We start from the raw sequence: 15,113 nt of genomic DNA on the forward strand, positions 1-15,113 counted from the left end.
ACAATTTTGGTCATGTTGACTCATTTGTAGATCTTACTTTGCTGAACATTATTGCTGTTTTCAGTTTATCTCTTTCTATAATGTGGCAAAATTTCCTTAAAATTGCCAATTCAGGGGCAGCAACCCAACAACCAGTTGTCTGATTCGTCTGAAAATTTCAGGGAAGATAGATCTTGACTTGATAAACAATATGACTACTTGAAAGATTTGCTAGTAATGCTTTGGTTTCAGAGTTATAAGCCAAAATCTTCATTTTACCCCTATGTTCTATTTTTAGCCATGGCGGCCATCTTGGTTGGTTGGCCGGGTCACCGAACACATTTTTTAAACTAAATACCCCAATGATGATTGTGGACAAGTTTGGTTAAATTTGTCTTACTAGTTTTAGAAGAGAAGATTTTTGTAAACAATAACAAAAATTGTTAAAAAATTGTTAAAAAATGACTATAAAGGGCAATAACTCCTTAAGGGGTCAACTGACAATTTTGGACAAGTTGACTTTTTTGTAGATCTTACTTTGCTGAACATTATTGCTGTTTACAGTTTATCTCTATCTATAATAATATTCAAGATAATAACCAAAAAAATGGCAAAATTTCCTTAAAATTGCAAATTCAGGGGCAGCAACCCAACAACCAACTGTCTGATTCATCTGAAAATTTCAGGGCAGATAGATCTTGACTTGATAAACAATTTAATCCCGGTCAGATTTGCTCTAAATGCTTTGGTTTCAGAGTTATAAGCCAAAATCTTCATTTTACCCCTATGTTCTATTTTTAGCCATGGTGGCCATCTTGGTTGGTTGGCCGGGTCACCGAACACATTTTTTAAACTAGATACCCTAATGATGATTGTGGTCAAGTTTGGTTAAATTTGGCCCAGTAGTTTCAGAGGAGAAGATTTTTGTAAAAGTTAACGACGCCGGACGACGGACGACGACAGACGACGGACGCCGGACGCTAAGTGATGAGAAAAGCTCACTCGGCCCTTCGGGCCAGGTGAGCTAAAAATGGTTAAAATTTGACTATAATGGGCAATAACTCCTAAAGGGGTCAACTGACCATTTCAGTCATGCTGACTTATTTGTAAATCTTACTTTGCTGAACATTATTGCTGTTTACAGTTTATCTCTATCTATAATAATATTCAAGATAATAACCCGAAACAGTAAAATTTCCTTAAAATTACCAATTCAGGGGCAGCAACCCAACAACGGGTTGTCCGATATATCTGAAAATTTAAGGACAAATAGATCTTGACTTGATAAACAATTTTACCCCATGTCAGATTTGCTCTAAATGCTTTGGTTTTTGAGTTATAAGCCAAATACTGCATTTTACCCCTATGTTCTATTTTTGGCCATGGCGGCCATCTTGGTTGGTTGACCGGGTTAGCGGACACATTTTTTAAACTAGATACCCCAATGATGATTGTGGCCAAGTTTGGATTAATTTGGCCCAGTAGTTTCAGAGGAGAATATTTTTGTAAAAGATTACTAAGATTTACGAAAAATGGTTAAAAATTGACTATAAAGGGCAATAACTCCTAAAGGGGTCAACTGACCATTTTGGTCATGTTGACTTATTTGTAAATCTTACTTTGCTGAACATTATTGCTGTTTACAGTTTATCTCTATCTATAATAATTTTCAAGATAATAACCAAAAACAGCAAAAATTCCCTAAAATTACCAATTCAGGGGCAGCAACCCAACAACGGGTTGTCGGATTCATCTGAAAATTTCAGGGCAGATAGATCTTGACCTGATAAACACTTTTACCCCCATGTCAGATTTGCTCTAAATGCTTTGGTTTTTGAGTTATAAGCTGAAAACTGCATTTTACCACTATGTTCTATTTTTAGCCATGGCGGCCATCTTGGTTGGTTGGCCGGGTCACGCCACACATTTTTTAAACTAGATACCCCAATGATGATTGTGGCCAAGTTTGGTTTAATTAGGCCCAATAATTTAAGAGGAGAAGATTTTTGTAAAAGTTAATGACGACGAAGACAACGCCAGACGCCAAGTGATGAGAAATGCTCACTTGGCCCTTCAGGCCAGGTGAGCTAAAAATCGCTCTCATTTTTCAATATTTCAATTTCTCTTTTCCTCAATTATGACATCACCGAATTTGTACTTATTGAGAGCAAAATGACAGGTACCACCAGTGCAATATCTGAGCACCTGAGAATACACCTGGGGTAGGGGGATGGGGTGATGGGGTGGTTTTTGTTGTTCAGTCATTAGCGTATTATGCAGTGTTTTTTTGGACTTGATTTCTAGTAATGTAAGGGTTTTTTTGCGATGGCATTGTCAGTTTTTCTATGGAAAATGACTTATATTACATTACAGTCATAAATATCTGGCTGTATCTAGTCCAAATTTAACACTTGAAAACGGCTTGAAAACGGCAAGTAAATTAAAAGATTTTTTTGATAAGGCAAAAGAAACCTCACATATATCTACTAAATTCTCGATAAGAAAATAGAAACTAGAGGCTCTAAAGAGCCTGTGTCGCTCACCTTAGTCTATGTGAATATCAAACAAAGGACGCAGATGGATTTATGACAAAATTGTGTTTTGGTGATGGTGATGTGTTTGTACATCTTACTTTACTGAAAATTCTTGCTGCTTACAATTAGCTCTATCTATAATGAACTTGGCCCAGTAGTTTCAGTGGAAGATGTTAGTAAAAATTTACAAATTTTATGAAAATTGTTAAAAATTGACTATAAAGGACAATCACTCCTTAGGGGGTCAATTGACCATTTTGGTCTTGTTGACTTATTTTTAGTCTTACTTTGCTGTACATTATTGTTGTTTACAGTTTTTCTCTATCTATAATAATATTCAAGATAATAACAAACTAGAGGCTCTAAAGAGCCTGTGTCGCTCACCTTGGTCTATGTGCATATATACAATACCCTTCCCTTTCATGAATATGACCTACCGAATTAGACTATTTACCGGATTTGTAATCACATAAGCAACACGACGGGTGACACATGTGGAGCAGGATCTGCTTACCCTTCCGGAGCACCTGAGATCACCCCTAGTTTTTGGTGGGGTTCGTGTTGTTTATTCTTTAGTTTTCTATGTTGTGTCGTGTGTACTATTGTTTTTCTGTTTGTCTTTTTCATTTTTAGCCATGGCGTTGTCAGTTTGTTTTAGATTTATGAGTTTGACTGTCCCTTTGGTATCTTTCGTCCCTCTTTTAAACAAAGGACACAAATAGATTCATGACAAAATTGTATTTTGGTTATGGTGATGTGTTTGAAGTTCTTACTTTACTGAACGTTCTTGCTTCTTACAATTATATCTATAATGAACTTTGCCCATTAGTAACAGAGAAAATTATTTGGTAAAAATTTACATAAATTTACCAAATTAATGAAAATTGTTAAAAATTGACTATAAAGGGCAATAACTCCTTAAGGGGTCAATTGACCATTTAGGTCATGCTGACTTATTTGTAGATCTTACTTTGCTGAACATTATTGCTGTTTACAGTTTATCTCCATCTATATTAGTATTAAAGATAATAACCAAAAACGGCAAAATTTCTTTAAAAATTACCAATTGGGGTCAGCATCCCAACAACCGGTTGTCCAATTCATCTAAAAATTTCAGGGCAGATAGATATTGACTTGATTAACAATTTAACTTCTTGTCAGATTTGCTCTAAATGCTTTGGTTTCAGAGTTATAAGCCAAAATCTACATTTTACCCCTGTTTTAACATTTTACCCCTGTTTTATTTTTAGCCGTGGCAGCCATCTTAGTTGGATGGCCAGGTCATCGGACACATTTTTCAAACTAGATACCCCAAAGATGATGTTGGCCAAGTTTGGATTAATTTGGCCCAGTAGTTTCAGAGGAGAATATTTTTGTAAAAGATTACTTAAGATTTACGAAAAATGGTTAAAAATTGACTATAAAGGGCAATAACTCCTAAAGGGGTCAACTGACCATTTCGGTCATGTTGACTTATTTGTAAATCTAACTTTGCTGAACATTATTGCTGTGTACAGTTTATCTATATCTATAATAATATTCAAGATAATAACCAAAAACAGCAAAATTTCCTCAAAATTACCAATTCAGGGGCAGCAACCCAACAACAGGTTGACCGATTCATCTGAAAATTTCAGGGCAGATAGATCTTGACCTGATAAACATTTTTATCACGGTCAGATTTCCTTTAAATGCTTTGGTTTTTGAGTTATAAGCCAAAAACTGCATTTTACCCCTATGCACTATTTTTAGCTGTGGCGGCCATCTTGGTTGGTTCAACTTGGTTGGCCGGGTCACGCCACACATTTTTCAATCTAGATACCCCAATGATGATTGTGGCCAGGTTTGGTTTAATTTGGCCCAGTAGTTTCAGAGGAAAAGATTTTTGTAAAAGTTAACGAAGATGGACGACGCCGGACGCAAAGTGATGAGAAAAGCTCACTTGGCCCTTCGGACCAGGTGAGCTAAAAAAGGCTTTTTATAGTTGTCAATTTAAAAGGAAAATCTGTTGTGAAAATGATAGCTGTGCTCAAGTGCACTTTTTATATAAATGTGCAACTATGTCATCAGTTTCTATCTAGAACACTGTTCAGCCTCTTTGTTTTGGACAAATATTAATAAATTTCATCTGCTTTTATAAATTCTTAAAAATTAGATTTTGATGGAAAATATCATGAATAAAAAGTTCTGTTCTTTTAATTCATGTACATTGACTTTCATACAATGCTGCAAAAAATATCTGGAATAAGTATAGGAGCTACTCTTTATTAATCATCCCATTAGTCAACAAAAAATCATATAATTTTCTTGTTTTGTTAACATCAATTTTGATCAAACTTCTAGCCTGTCCAAGTTTTAAACATCCATTTTTCTTACACTCATTAATCAGGGAATCACGAAATTCTATATAAGCCTCTGGAACCAATCTAATATTAGCGCAAATCTCTTGTTCTGTTTCTCCTAGTTTTTCATAACCTGGCAAACTAGAAATGTCTAATGGAGGTGCTGTTTTCCGAGGAGCATTTGGTAACACAACTAAGCCTCCTTTTGACATATTGTCTAGCACAGCCTGCCTTTGAAGCCATGTTTGACAAGAAGTTTCATCTTTTAAATGTGATAATAGGTCTACCATAAGATGTCTTTTAGATTTCACTACATTTCTCCTTGAGTTAAGGATGTGATACATTTTACTCTGCTGCATAGAGGTCATGCCATTTTCTCTTCTGCTCTGAAGTTTCTTGATATCATGTTTTAATTCTCTCTCATAATGTATGGCCTCAATATATTTACAATATTCATCAGGTGACACCAATGTTATGAATACTCTCAACTTGTCAATAAGGTCCTTGATGGTGTAACTGTATCTACGGCTGGCCACTTGTACTTTTGGTATGTTGATCAGACCATAATCTCTGACAATTTTCTTCCTTTTCCATCTCTCTTTCATGCAATCGTAATACACATCCAGAACTCCCAACTGCATTTTACTATCTTCATCCTCCTCATCAAAATCTAAATGTTTGATTTCCAGTTCCATGAAGTTGTCATATTCTATTGTGAAATCACCCCTTCCAGCCATATACCCACTGAGGTCGTTGTTTTCTGGGTAGCGTGGAGGGTCGTCACACAATTTATATAGGATTGGCTGAGGATAAACAGTCCTCTCTGCCTCTTTAAAGTGAGGCAAGTCCTCATGAGGTTTATCAATGAAATATTTATTGTAATGATTCTGACATTCTGACTGACTTTTTGTCCGTAGCCTGTGAGCTACATCTGACCAGTTGCCATAGCCACAGTCTGACATGATGTCAAGTAACGTTGTTTCTTCCTCTGCCGTCCATATCTGTTCAAACAGCGGAAAATCTGTTCTACAAACAGTGTAGGGATGATCGTTTTGATGAACACCAAATATAACTCCTTTAGAGAAGCAATGAACACAGATAGTCATGGAGTGACATACTTCAGCTTTACATACAATGTATGGCTTTCTTAGTTCACATTTACAATTCATACAATAGTGTTCCTCCTCCATTTCAATGTTTGTTCAATAGTTCAGTATAATATCAAATTTTTAAAATTTTCCTTAATTCATTGTGAAAAATGTCTAAGAATTACTATGAGATGACTTTAGCCTAATTTTGGTCCTCCATCATGATAGTTGCCTGTTATTGAAGCACCACTGAAGTCAAAACCAGGATTCTGTAAAATAATAAAACAATATTGTGCTATTAGTGTTCAACTTACTTAATTTTCTAATAAGGTCAACTTACAGTGTTGTCTTCTTTTCATCAGTTTTTGGAAATTGGAAATAATAACTCTCAGGAATTTTTCTAAACAATCTAAAATTGAACTAGATACCTTATTAAAGACTCAGATGTAAAATTTAAGACCACAGTGCAAAAATTTCTTAAAGGCATGCTTTTCTTACTAAAAATACATGGTCTGTTTGATTAAAGCTTTTCAGCTGTTTTCTGATTTTTTAGTCAAAATCATGATTTAAGGATAATAGCTGGAGCTAGCTCCTATACGTTGTTTCCAATGTAGGTATCAATAGTAGAGCTATAATAGTATTATTAAAAGGGGTACACAGTTATTTTCTATAATGATTTAATGCAAAATTAACATTCAGATTCTTTTGTTTTGATAAAAAGAGAATTGAATTTTTTACTTTAAAATATCAAATATTGACAGAATAAAACTAGAGGCTCTAAAGAGCCTGTGTCGCTCACCTTGGTCTATGTGAATATTAAACAAAGGAAGCAGATGGATTCATGACAAAATTGTGTTTTGGTGATGGTGATGTGTACATCTTACTTTACTAAAGTCTTGCTGCTTACAATTATCTCTATCTATAATGAACTTGGCCCAGTAGTTTCAGTGGAAAATGTTAATAAAAATTTACAAATTTTATGAAAATTGATAAAAATTGACTATAAAAGACAATAACTCCTTAGGGGGTCAATTGACCATTTCGGTCATTTTGATTTATTTGTAAATCTTACTTTGCTGAACATTATTGCTGTTTACAGTTTATCTCTATCTATAAAAATATTCAAGATAATAACCAAAACTAAAGGCTCTAGAGCCTGTGTCGCTCACCTTGGTCTATGTGAATATTAAACAAAGGACACAGATGAATTCAAGACAAAATTGTGGTTTGGTGATGGTGATGTGTTTGTAGGTCTTACTTTACTGAACATACTTGCTGCTTACAATTATCTCTATCTATAATGAACTTGGCCCAGTAGTTACAGTTGAAAATATTAGTAAAATTTTACAAATTTTGTGAAAATTGTTAAAAAATTACTATATAAAGGGCAATAACTCCTTAGGAGATCAATTGACCATTTTGGTCATGTTGACTTCTTTTTAAGGTCTTACTTAACTGTACATTATTGCTGTTTACAGTTTATCTCTATCTATAATAATATTCAAGATAATATCCAAAAACTGCAAAATGTCCTTAAAATTACCAATTCAGGGGCAGCAACCCAACAAAGGGTTGTCCGATTGGTCTGTAAATTTCAGGGCAGATAGATCTTGACCTGATTATAACAATTTTACACCATGTCAGATTTGCTCTAAATGCTTTGGTTTTTGAGTTATAACCCAAAAACTGCATTTTACCCCTATGTTCTATTTTTAGCCGTGGCGGCCATCTTGGTTGGAAGGCCAAGTCACCGGACACATTTTTTAAACTAGATACCCCAAAGATGATTGTGGCCAAGTTTGGATTACTTTGGCCCTGTAGTTTCAGAGGAGAAGATTTTTGTAAAAGATTACTTAGATTTACGAAAAATGGTTAAAAATTGACTATAAAGGGCAATAACTCCTAAAGGGGTCAACTGACCATTTCGGTCATGTTGACTTATTTGTAAATCTAACTTTGCTGAACATTATTGCTGTTTACAGTTTATCTCTATCTATAATAATGTTCAAGATAATAACCAAAAACAGCAAAATTTCCTTAAAATTACCAATTCAGGGGCAGCAACCTAACAACAGGTTGTCCGATTCATCTGAAAATGTCAAGGCAGATAGATCTTGTCCTGATAACAATTTTACCCCTGTCAGATTTGCTCTAAATGCTTTGGTTTTTGAGTTATAAGCCAAAAACTGCATTTTACCCCTATGTTCTATTTTTAGACGTGGCGGCCATCTTTGTTAGTTGGCCGGGTCACCGGATACACCGGATACGCAAAGTGATGGGAAAAGCTCACATGGCCCTTCGGGCCAGGTGAGCTAAAAATGCTTAAAATTTTGGTTTTGAAAAATTTATCATGTTTATTAGAAACTTTCATATGATTATTATTATGTTTTTATCAAATTTAATTAAATACTGACAAAATAGACCAAACCTTACCCTACTTTTGTCTTTAATGAAGAAAATCGCCAAATTCTCCCTGAAATGGAGATATAATCTTGTTTATAAAGTAATTAAAAATATATATTTATTAGCTAAAAATAAGTTCAATGAAGTAAAGACTGCCATTCAGTTCTCAAAATCCAAACATATTTTTTTTATGTTTTATACTGTTACACATACATCATGTTACTTTAAAATTCTATTTCTATATCAACATTTGTATTGATTGATTGTTCTTTTCTTATTGTCCAGTTACACATATTTCATGTTTATATGCCATTATTATTAAATTACATTATTCTCATTAAACACATTTCATTGGAGAGCAGACAACAGTATTAGTAACTTAACTTTACTAGTTCCTTTTTTGATTATATAATTTAGAATATGTTGGCATGAAGAGAATAAATATAAAGACTCTACTTGGAATTCAGTGAAAGTTATCAGTTTTATCAATTTAAGAATAAGTCTTCTACAATATGTACTTAATTCTATTTTAAAAGTCAATGTTTCCTTATTTTCAATCCATCCTGTTTTCATGGTCTTTAACACTGAATTTATATCTATTTTTTTGGCATTAAAATATTACCAATCATTAAATAATTATTGTCATTCATTATTTTGTGTAAAATTTCACAATTTAGATCCAATTATTTTTTAATCTAGTCCTAATGTAAATTCATAATTATTGTGATGATTTTATTAATTGTGAAAAATGCTGCAGTATCAGATTTACATTACAGAAAACTTGCATTCGTAATTCCAGTAGTGATCTAGATCTCCCTTATAAATTTTTAGCAATCACATTTACATTTAACATGTTTGCCAGCAGTCAAATTTTAGCAATAATATATATATGCAACATTAGTTTCTGAATTAACAGTATATACAATTGTATTAAATATAAACTCATCATAAATAACAGGACTAAATTTTGCATATACGCCAGATGCGCGTTTCGTCTACAAAAGACTCATCAGTGACGCTCGAATCCAAAAAAGTTAAAAAGGCCAAATAAAGTACGAAGTTGAGGATTGAGTAATATATATGTAACTATATGAGGGTTGGAAGCCTCGGTGGACGAGTGGTCTAAGTAGTTACTACTGTAATCACTAGCCAGTCAACACTGAGGTTGTGAGTTCGAACCCTGCTCATGTGGGTGCACTCGATTTCAATCTTAATTGACTAGGATTGTCAGTTTTCCTTTCAAAGGTCTGTGGTTTTCTTCTGGCACTCGGGCTTCCTCCACCAAATTAAAAACTGGGTGCCATGAAATAGCCTAAATCCAGAGCTTAAAAGTGGCGTTTAAACACCAAAAATCAATATGAGGGTCTGGATGGGGTTTACAAAACAGGGAATAATTGGCAAAATGTCCAGAATACAGGGCAAATAGAAGAAAAGAGAAAAATAGGCCAAAAAAATAAAAATAAAGAATAATGGGGTTTAAATATAAAGAATTGAGAATACTAGGGTTTTAAAATATAAAGAATCAAGAATAATGTCATAATAGATAAAAGAACAAAATGGTATAAAATTAAATGAATAATGAAATGAAAGACCCCTGATTCAGACCCTAAAATATACCAAAACTAATATTCTAAATTAAATAGACACAGTAAATTCAGTATAGCTAATGAATGTCAGTTCAGAGGTAAATCAAATTACTGATAAAGAATTTTGAAATTTATAATACATAAAATTTAGAATGGAAACGGGGAATGTGTCAAAGCGACAACAACCTGACCATAGAGCAGACAACAGCTGAAAGCCACCTATGGGTCTTCAATGTAGCGAGAAACTCCCGCACCCAGAGGCGTCCTTCAGCTGGGCCCTAAACAAATATGTATGCTAGTTCAGTGATAATGGACGTCATACTAAACTCCGAATTATACACAAGAAACTAAAATTAAAAATGTATACATTTATCATGTTTATAGTCTAATTGAATATATCATGCATACATAACAGGATATTTTTTGCTGTCATTTTTAGAATTAAATTTGTAATAATCTGCTTTACCTCGTTCTGAAATTTTTCCAATGTTAATTTTTGTTCCATCTGATCAAAGGTAGAGGGATCTGCTTCATATTGTGATTTTAACAATGACTTCCAACAGTTGCCAGCAGTACTATGGACCTTTGGTAAACAGATTCTTATCAACTTCTTATCTTCTGTAAACATGTATGTACATAGTCAGTAAAATTTTTCAAGTCTTTCTATTCAATTCAGTAAACCAGAACAAAACCAATGCTGACAATTCAACGAAAGTTCTATGTCAATTTCGGTTTCACTGATCATGCCAATTTAATATTACATATATATAATATTATAAAAGATTAATATTAAATGAACAGTGATATAAGAATATCATGAATATGGCATGTATGTTTTCTTAATTCTCTTTTGAGTCAGCCAATTTTATATTATTGATCACACATTTTTTATCATATAAAAAAATAAGAAGATGTGGTATAACTGCCAATGAGACAACTCTCCACAGGAGAACAAATGAAATAGAAGTTATCAGCCATAGTTCACAGTACAGTCTTTACTCTTTAACAAAGAGCAAACCCATACCCCATAGTTAACTTAAAAGCCCCTAAATGACAAATGTAAAACAATTTAAACAAGAAAAAATAAAGGCCTGATTTATGTACAAAATAAAAATAAAAGTGATTGATACCTTATATATAGTGTTTCTGATACAAAATGATTTACAAAAGTCCTTTGTCAATACTCAAATTATTAAACAAACTTATACCTAATGTCCACACAGCTTCATCAGCATGCACAGCTTTATGCAAATCTCCCTGGAAATATAGAAAAGATAAATTGCATCAACTAAAAGTAAGGGACAACAGCAGTGAATATCTTGGCAAAAACTGGTGCAACTGATATAAATCAAAGTCTGTAATGATTGTTAAGACATGTAAGAGGCTTAAACCTTTGAGGAACATGTATGGCTGGCCTTGCATTTATGTACATTTGTATATAACTAAAATGTAGGACTGATTATGAGTACTAGTTTAAGTTATGTTAAGTTTGATTGTGGGAGCTAGAGGTTTAATTTAGATTCTTGTAATTATTCAAGTTTTGCTTAAATTCAGGTTTACATGTAAATCAGGCTGTTGCCAGTGTTGGTTTGCTTGTTTGAATTGTTTATGTCTATGATATAGTATCAGTTACACTCATTGATGAATGCCATACAGTGATCTATAGTTGCTTACATCCATCATATCCATAACATATCATTTTGATTAAGGTAGATAGTAGTCTCATTGGATATCATTCTATATCTCAATTTCATACTTTTGTCTAGCTATGGCTGTTTCTGATGGGAAATATAAAAAAGAAGTGGTTTAATTGCCAATGAGACAGCTCTTCTCAAGAGACCAAATGACAGATATATATTAACAACTATTAGTCTATCAGAGAATCACAAAAAAAACCTAACAATATACTATATAAACAAGGAATTTCTTAGAAACAGACAGTAAAACTTTTGCAAAGATTTACTTTTTATTGGAATTGAAGGGTGGCATACCTCTGCACTAAAAAAAGGTCATGGTGATCCCTGAAAATGGCAGGTTTTCCTAACTTGAGGATGTCATAAAGTGATGATGTCATGTTCCTACAACATATTTAATTAATAGAAAACTAAGTGTTTTCCTACAGTCAGGGTACTACTTATACAAGTAATTTTTATTTACTTGAGGAAGTAAAAATAAATATACACATATATAAGTTAATTTGTAGGATACTTGTACAAGTGAATTTTATTTACTTGTATAGGTAAAAAAAATGGCTTAGTTATGTCCCTTAGACATTCATATTTTTTTACTTGTATAAGTAAAAAAGTCCTCCTATCTTCTTTTCTTGAATTCTTAGGATTTCTTTACTCTATTAGAATTTTAAATTGTCTGCCCTTTGCAGATGTCTTTACTAATCATCTAAGTGTAATTTCATGGACAATGAAAATCCTATATGTCTGTTATCTTCAGAACACTGCTCATTTACTGATTTAACAAAGTTTGCTTAAATTGTTCGTTTATAAATTTAGAAATTATTAAGAAACTAAGGTTTCAACTCCCTCTGGCAAAGTTGGCTTTAGATGAATTTGGCTATTTATTTTAAGTATTTTTGACACATAGCTCTTGAACGGTTTTGGTACTTATACATCTTCAGATTTCAAATGTTTGGCTTTGAGTGTTCCAGAAAAGCATTTCAGAAGAAATTATTAAACGTGTTGTTTTCAATTTTTTACAAGCCCCCAAGGAGCAATTTTTGAAGGCCTTGAGCAAATACTTAAGATCTTTGCGCAATCAGTTTCTTTGTTGAATTAATGAGATGAAACATTGAACTCTAATAAAAAATTATGAGCTAACCTGGGAAAATTCATGATTTTACATCTCAAAACTTGAGAATTTTTGTAGGATTGTAAGAAAAATTTACTTATGCAAGTGAATTTTTGAGAAAATTAATGGGAGATTATTCAAACATTATAATTAACTTGTATGTACCGGTACATTTTTTTTTACTTCTTCAAGTAAATAAAAACTACTTGTACAAGTAGTACCCCTGACTGTCCTATTGTATTTGGATCTACTGATCAAACAGAATGGAGTTTTACAATGAAAGTAAAACAATTTTTCTGATCATTATCAGCAGTATGTATTTTTTATGCAAGGCTTCTGTCATTGAATAGATTGTCTTGAAAAGTAGGGACCAAGAGTATCTGTCAATGGACTGAGGATATTGTTTTTGAATATACGATATACAATGTACATAAGAACAGGCATCATAGTTTATGTCAACCATTAATATTCTAACTGTCTTGACTGTTAAAGCTTTTTACTGGAAGGTAAACAGTCCTTTTCAGCTACCATTTAGTGTCAAATTGGTTAAAATTCATCAAATTTCAAAGAGTTATTGTTACCCTATTCTTTTTGGAAAAAAAGTAACATGATTTGTCAAAATCAGTCGTTTTTTTATTGTCTACAGGAAAGTACATTTTATTGTCATGTACCAAATTTTACAGTTAAAGTCCCGGTAACAACAGATCATACTATTTTTTGTTGGGGAAGATCTATAAAATAGTTGTTGCGCAAAAAGTCCAAAAAATATTTCAATCTTTCACATAAGCTAAGACATGTCCACAATGGTTCCATGATGGTTATACATACACGACAGAAAAACAAGAATTGTAATTGTACTGTCCTGGGTTTGTCACAAGTCTTTCATGTGACACTCATGCGACAGTAGTAGGACAATTTTGAGTTGTTTTGGGCTATTATTCAGGTTTTCATGTCATGGTATGCATGTGTTACTGTCGTGTCACTGTCGTGCCACTTTTATACAACTGTTGCACAACAGTCGTGGGTCACTCGCGCTTTTGACTCTGACTCAGAAACTCTCAGCAAAAGCTCTTGAAACATGCCAGACTCCATCCGCAGGAATCCAACAAAATCACCGGCAGATTCCTGCTCCAACTCTTGCATCAGTGTACTTTACTAGTGCCGTTCAGTCCATGACCTAATTTCCCACCAACGTCTGGCATTTTGCTGGTTCCAATACTGTTCACAGCCTGGAATCAACGCTAACAGGACTATATTTCCTCTTGTTAGAGTCTGGTTAAGCTTCTATTCACCAGGGCCAAGTATAATTGATCTGGTGGAATAGCCATCTTCTTTAAACGGCAGACAGTATGTTTTTCTAAACATACATTCCTGCCGAATTGTATTCTTCTAAATAAAACAAAAATATGTTGCAAGACAAATTTAAAAATGTACCACTGTCGTACGACTGACAATCAATGTTGTGAGAGCCTTGTATGAAATTTGGTATTCATAAGACAATCATGCAACTGTATCCCAAGTGTCTTGTGACAGTAGTGAGATTGTCATACGACAGTTGTGCAACAGTCGTATGACTGTTTTATTAAAATGGTTGAATTATGTTGGTATGACAATGTGTTTATCGCAAGACTATCGCACGACTGTGGTAAGACACTCTAGACAGCCCCAAGACAGTGAAACAAAAAAGGGTACAGGTCCAACTTTAGTCCCACGACACAGGACAATACCAGGATACTGAAAATATTGTGTGACTTTTGTATGATGATCACATATGACCAACGATTTGACCAAATTTCATGTTGTGTTGCTGCATTAGTCCAAAAATTATGACGTCTGGCAAGGCAATTTTACATCATTTGTACATAGGAAGGTGTCCCAGAACAAATAATAAAATAGCCTTGACAGACATCATATTTATTTGGACTAGCGCTGAATAGATTTGTCAAGAATTTTTTATTGTAATTGTCATATGGTACCCTTTTTTAAATGATAGAGTTAGACTGAAAATGTATTAATAAAAAAATTCAATTCAATCAGAATATTAATATATTCACTTTGTTCTAACATAAAAATAATTACACTGAACACTTCTTTCCCTGAGACAACCACTTTAATTGTTTTGGTTTGTATGTTAATTGATATTTCTTTACATTTAGTGCCTTCTGGCACTAATACTTCTACAAATACGTCTTCTACAGTTTGCAACCACTTTCCCCAAGGCGTATTACAAGGAATAATTCCACTTTTCTCATCAAAATTTGCCATTTCTTGCCATAACTCTCAAGTAAAGTGTTCATTTATATACTTATTTTTAATTTTTTGAAATTTTGTTGTCCTTCATTTAAACGAAGCTTTGAAAAAGTCTATTGTGCGAGAAAT

The 15,113-nt window shown here is 33.3% G+C and overlaps 2 protein-coding genes across 3 annotated transcripts; both read right to left on the minus strand.

The window, feature by feature from the left end:
• Window positions 1-4,762: 4,762 nt before the first annotated feature.
• Window positions 4,763-6,045, minus strand: LOC139481193 (transcriptional adapter 2-alpha-like). The gene has a single exon (XM_071264347.1). The coding sequence runs from the start codon at window positions 6,043-6,045 to the stop codon at window positions 4,771-4,773; it is 1,275 nt and encodes a 424-aa protein (XP_071120448.1). The 3' UTR covers window positions 4,763-4,770.
• Window positions 4,763-15,028, minus strand: LOC139481194 (nudC domain-containing protein 2-like). Of its 2 annotated transcripts, XM_071264350.1 has the most exons (5): window positions 14,814-15,028; window positions 11,141-11,189; window positions 10,399-10,550; window positions 8,377-8,416; window positions 4,763-6,212 (listed from the first exon to the last, which is right to left on the minus strand). In XM_071264350.1, the coding sequence occupies exons 1-4, from the start codon at window positions 14,997-14,999 to the stop codon at window positions 8,390-8,392; spliced, it is 414 nt and encodes a 137-aa protein (XP_071120451.1). In that variant the 5' UTR covers window positions 15,000-15,028; the 3' UTR covers window positions 4,763-6,212; window positions 8,377-8,389. The 2 variants fall into 2 exon arrangements, with proteins under 2 accessions (XP_071120451.1, XP_071120449.1); XM_071264348.1 differs by lacking the exon at window positions 8,377-8,416.
• Between the last annotated feature and the right edge of the window lie 85 nt (window positions 15,029-15,113).

Source organism: Mytilus edulis, chromosome 7 (assembly GCF_963676685.1).
Source record: "Mytilus edulis chromosome 7, xbMytEdul2.2, whole genome shotgun sequence".
Taxonomy (NCBI): domain Eukaryota; kingdom Metazoa; phylum Mollusca; class Bivalvia; order Mytilida; family Mytilidae; genus Mytilus; species Mytilus edulis.

Bases quoted from the DNA above. Each gene is read 5' to 3' on its own strand.
- LOC139481193 (XM_071264347.1), bottom strand. From the start codon at position 6,045: ATGGAGGAGGAACACTATTGTATGAATTGTAAATGTGAACTAAGAAAG.
- LOC139481194 (XM_071264348.1), bottom strand. From the start codon at position 14,999: ATGGCAAATTTTGATGAGAAAAGTGGAATTATTCCTTGTAATACGCCT. The intron at 11,190-14,813 runs GTAATTATTTTT...CTATATTTCCAG, and splicing joins CAGGGAAAGAAGTGTTCAGT to GGAGATTTGCATAAAGCTGT. The intron at 6,213-10,398 runs GTAAAGCAGATT...ATTATTTTACAG, and splicing joins TGGAAAAATTTCAGAACGAG to AATCCTGGTTTTGACTTCAG.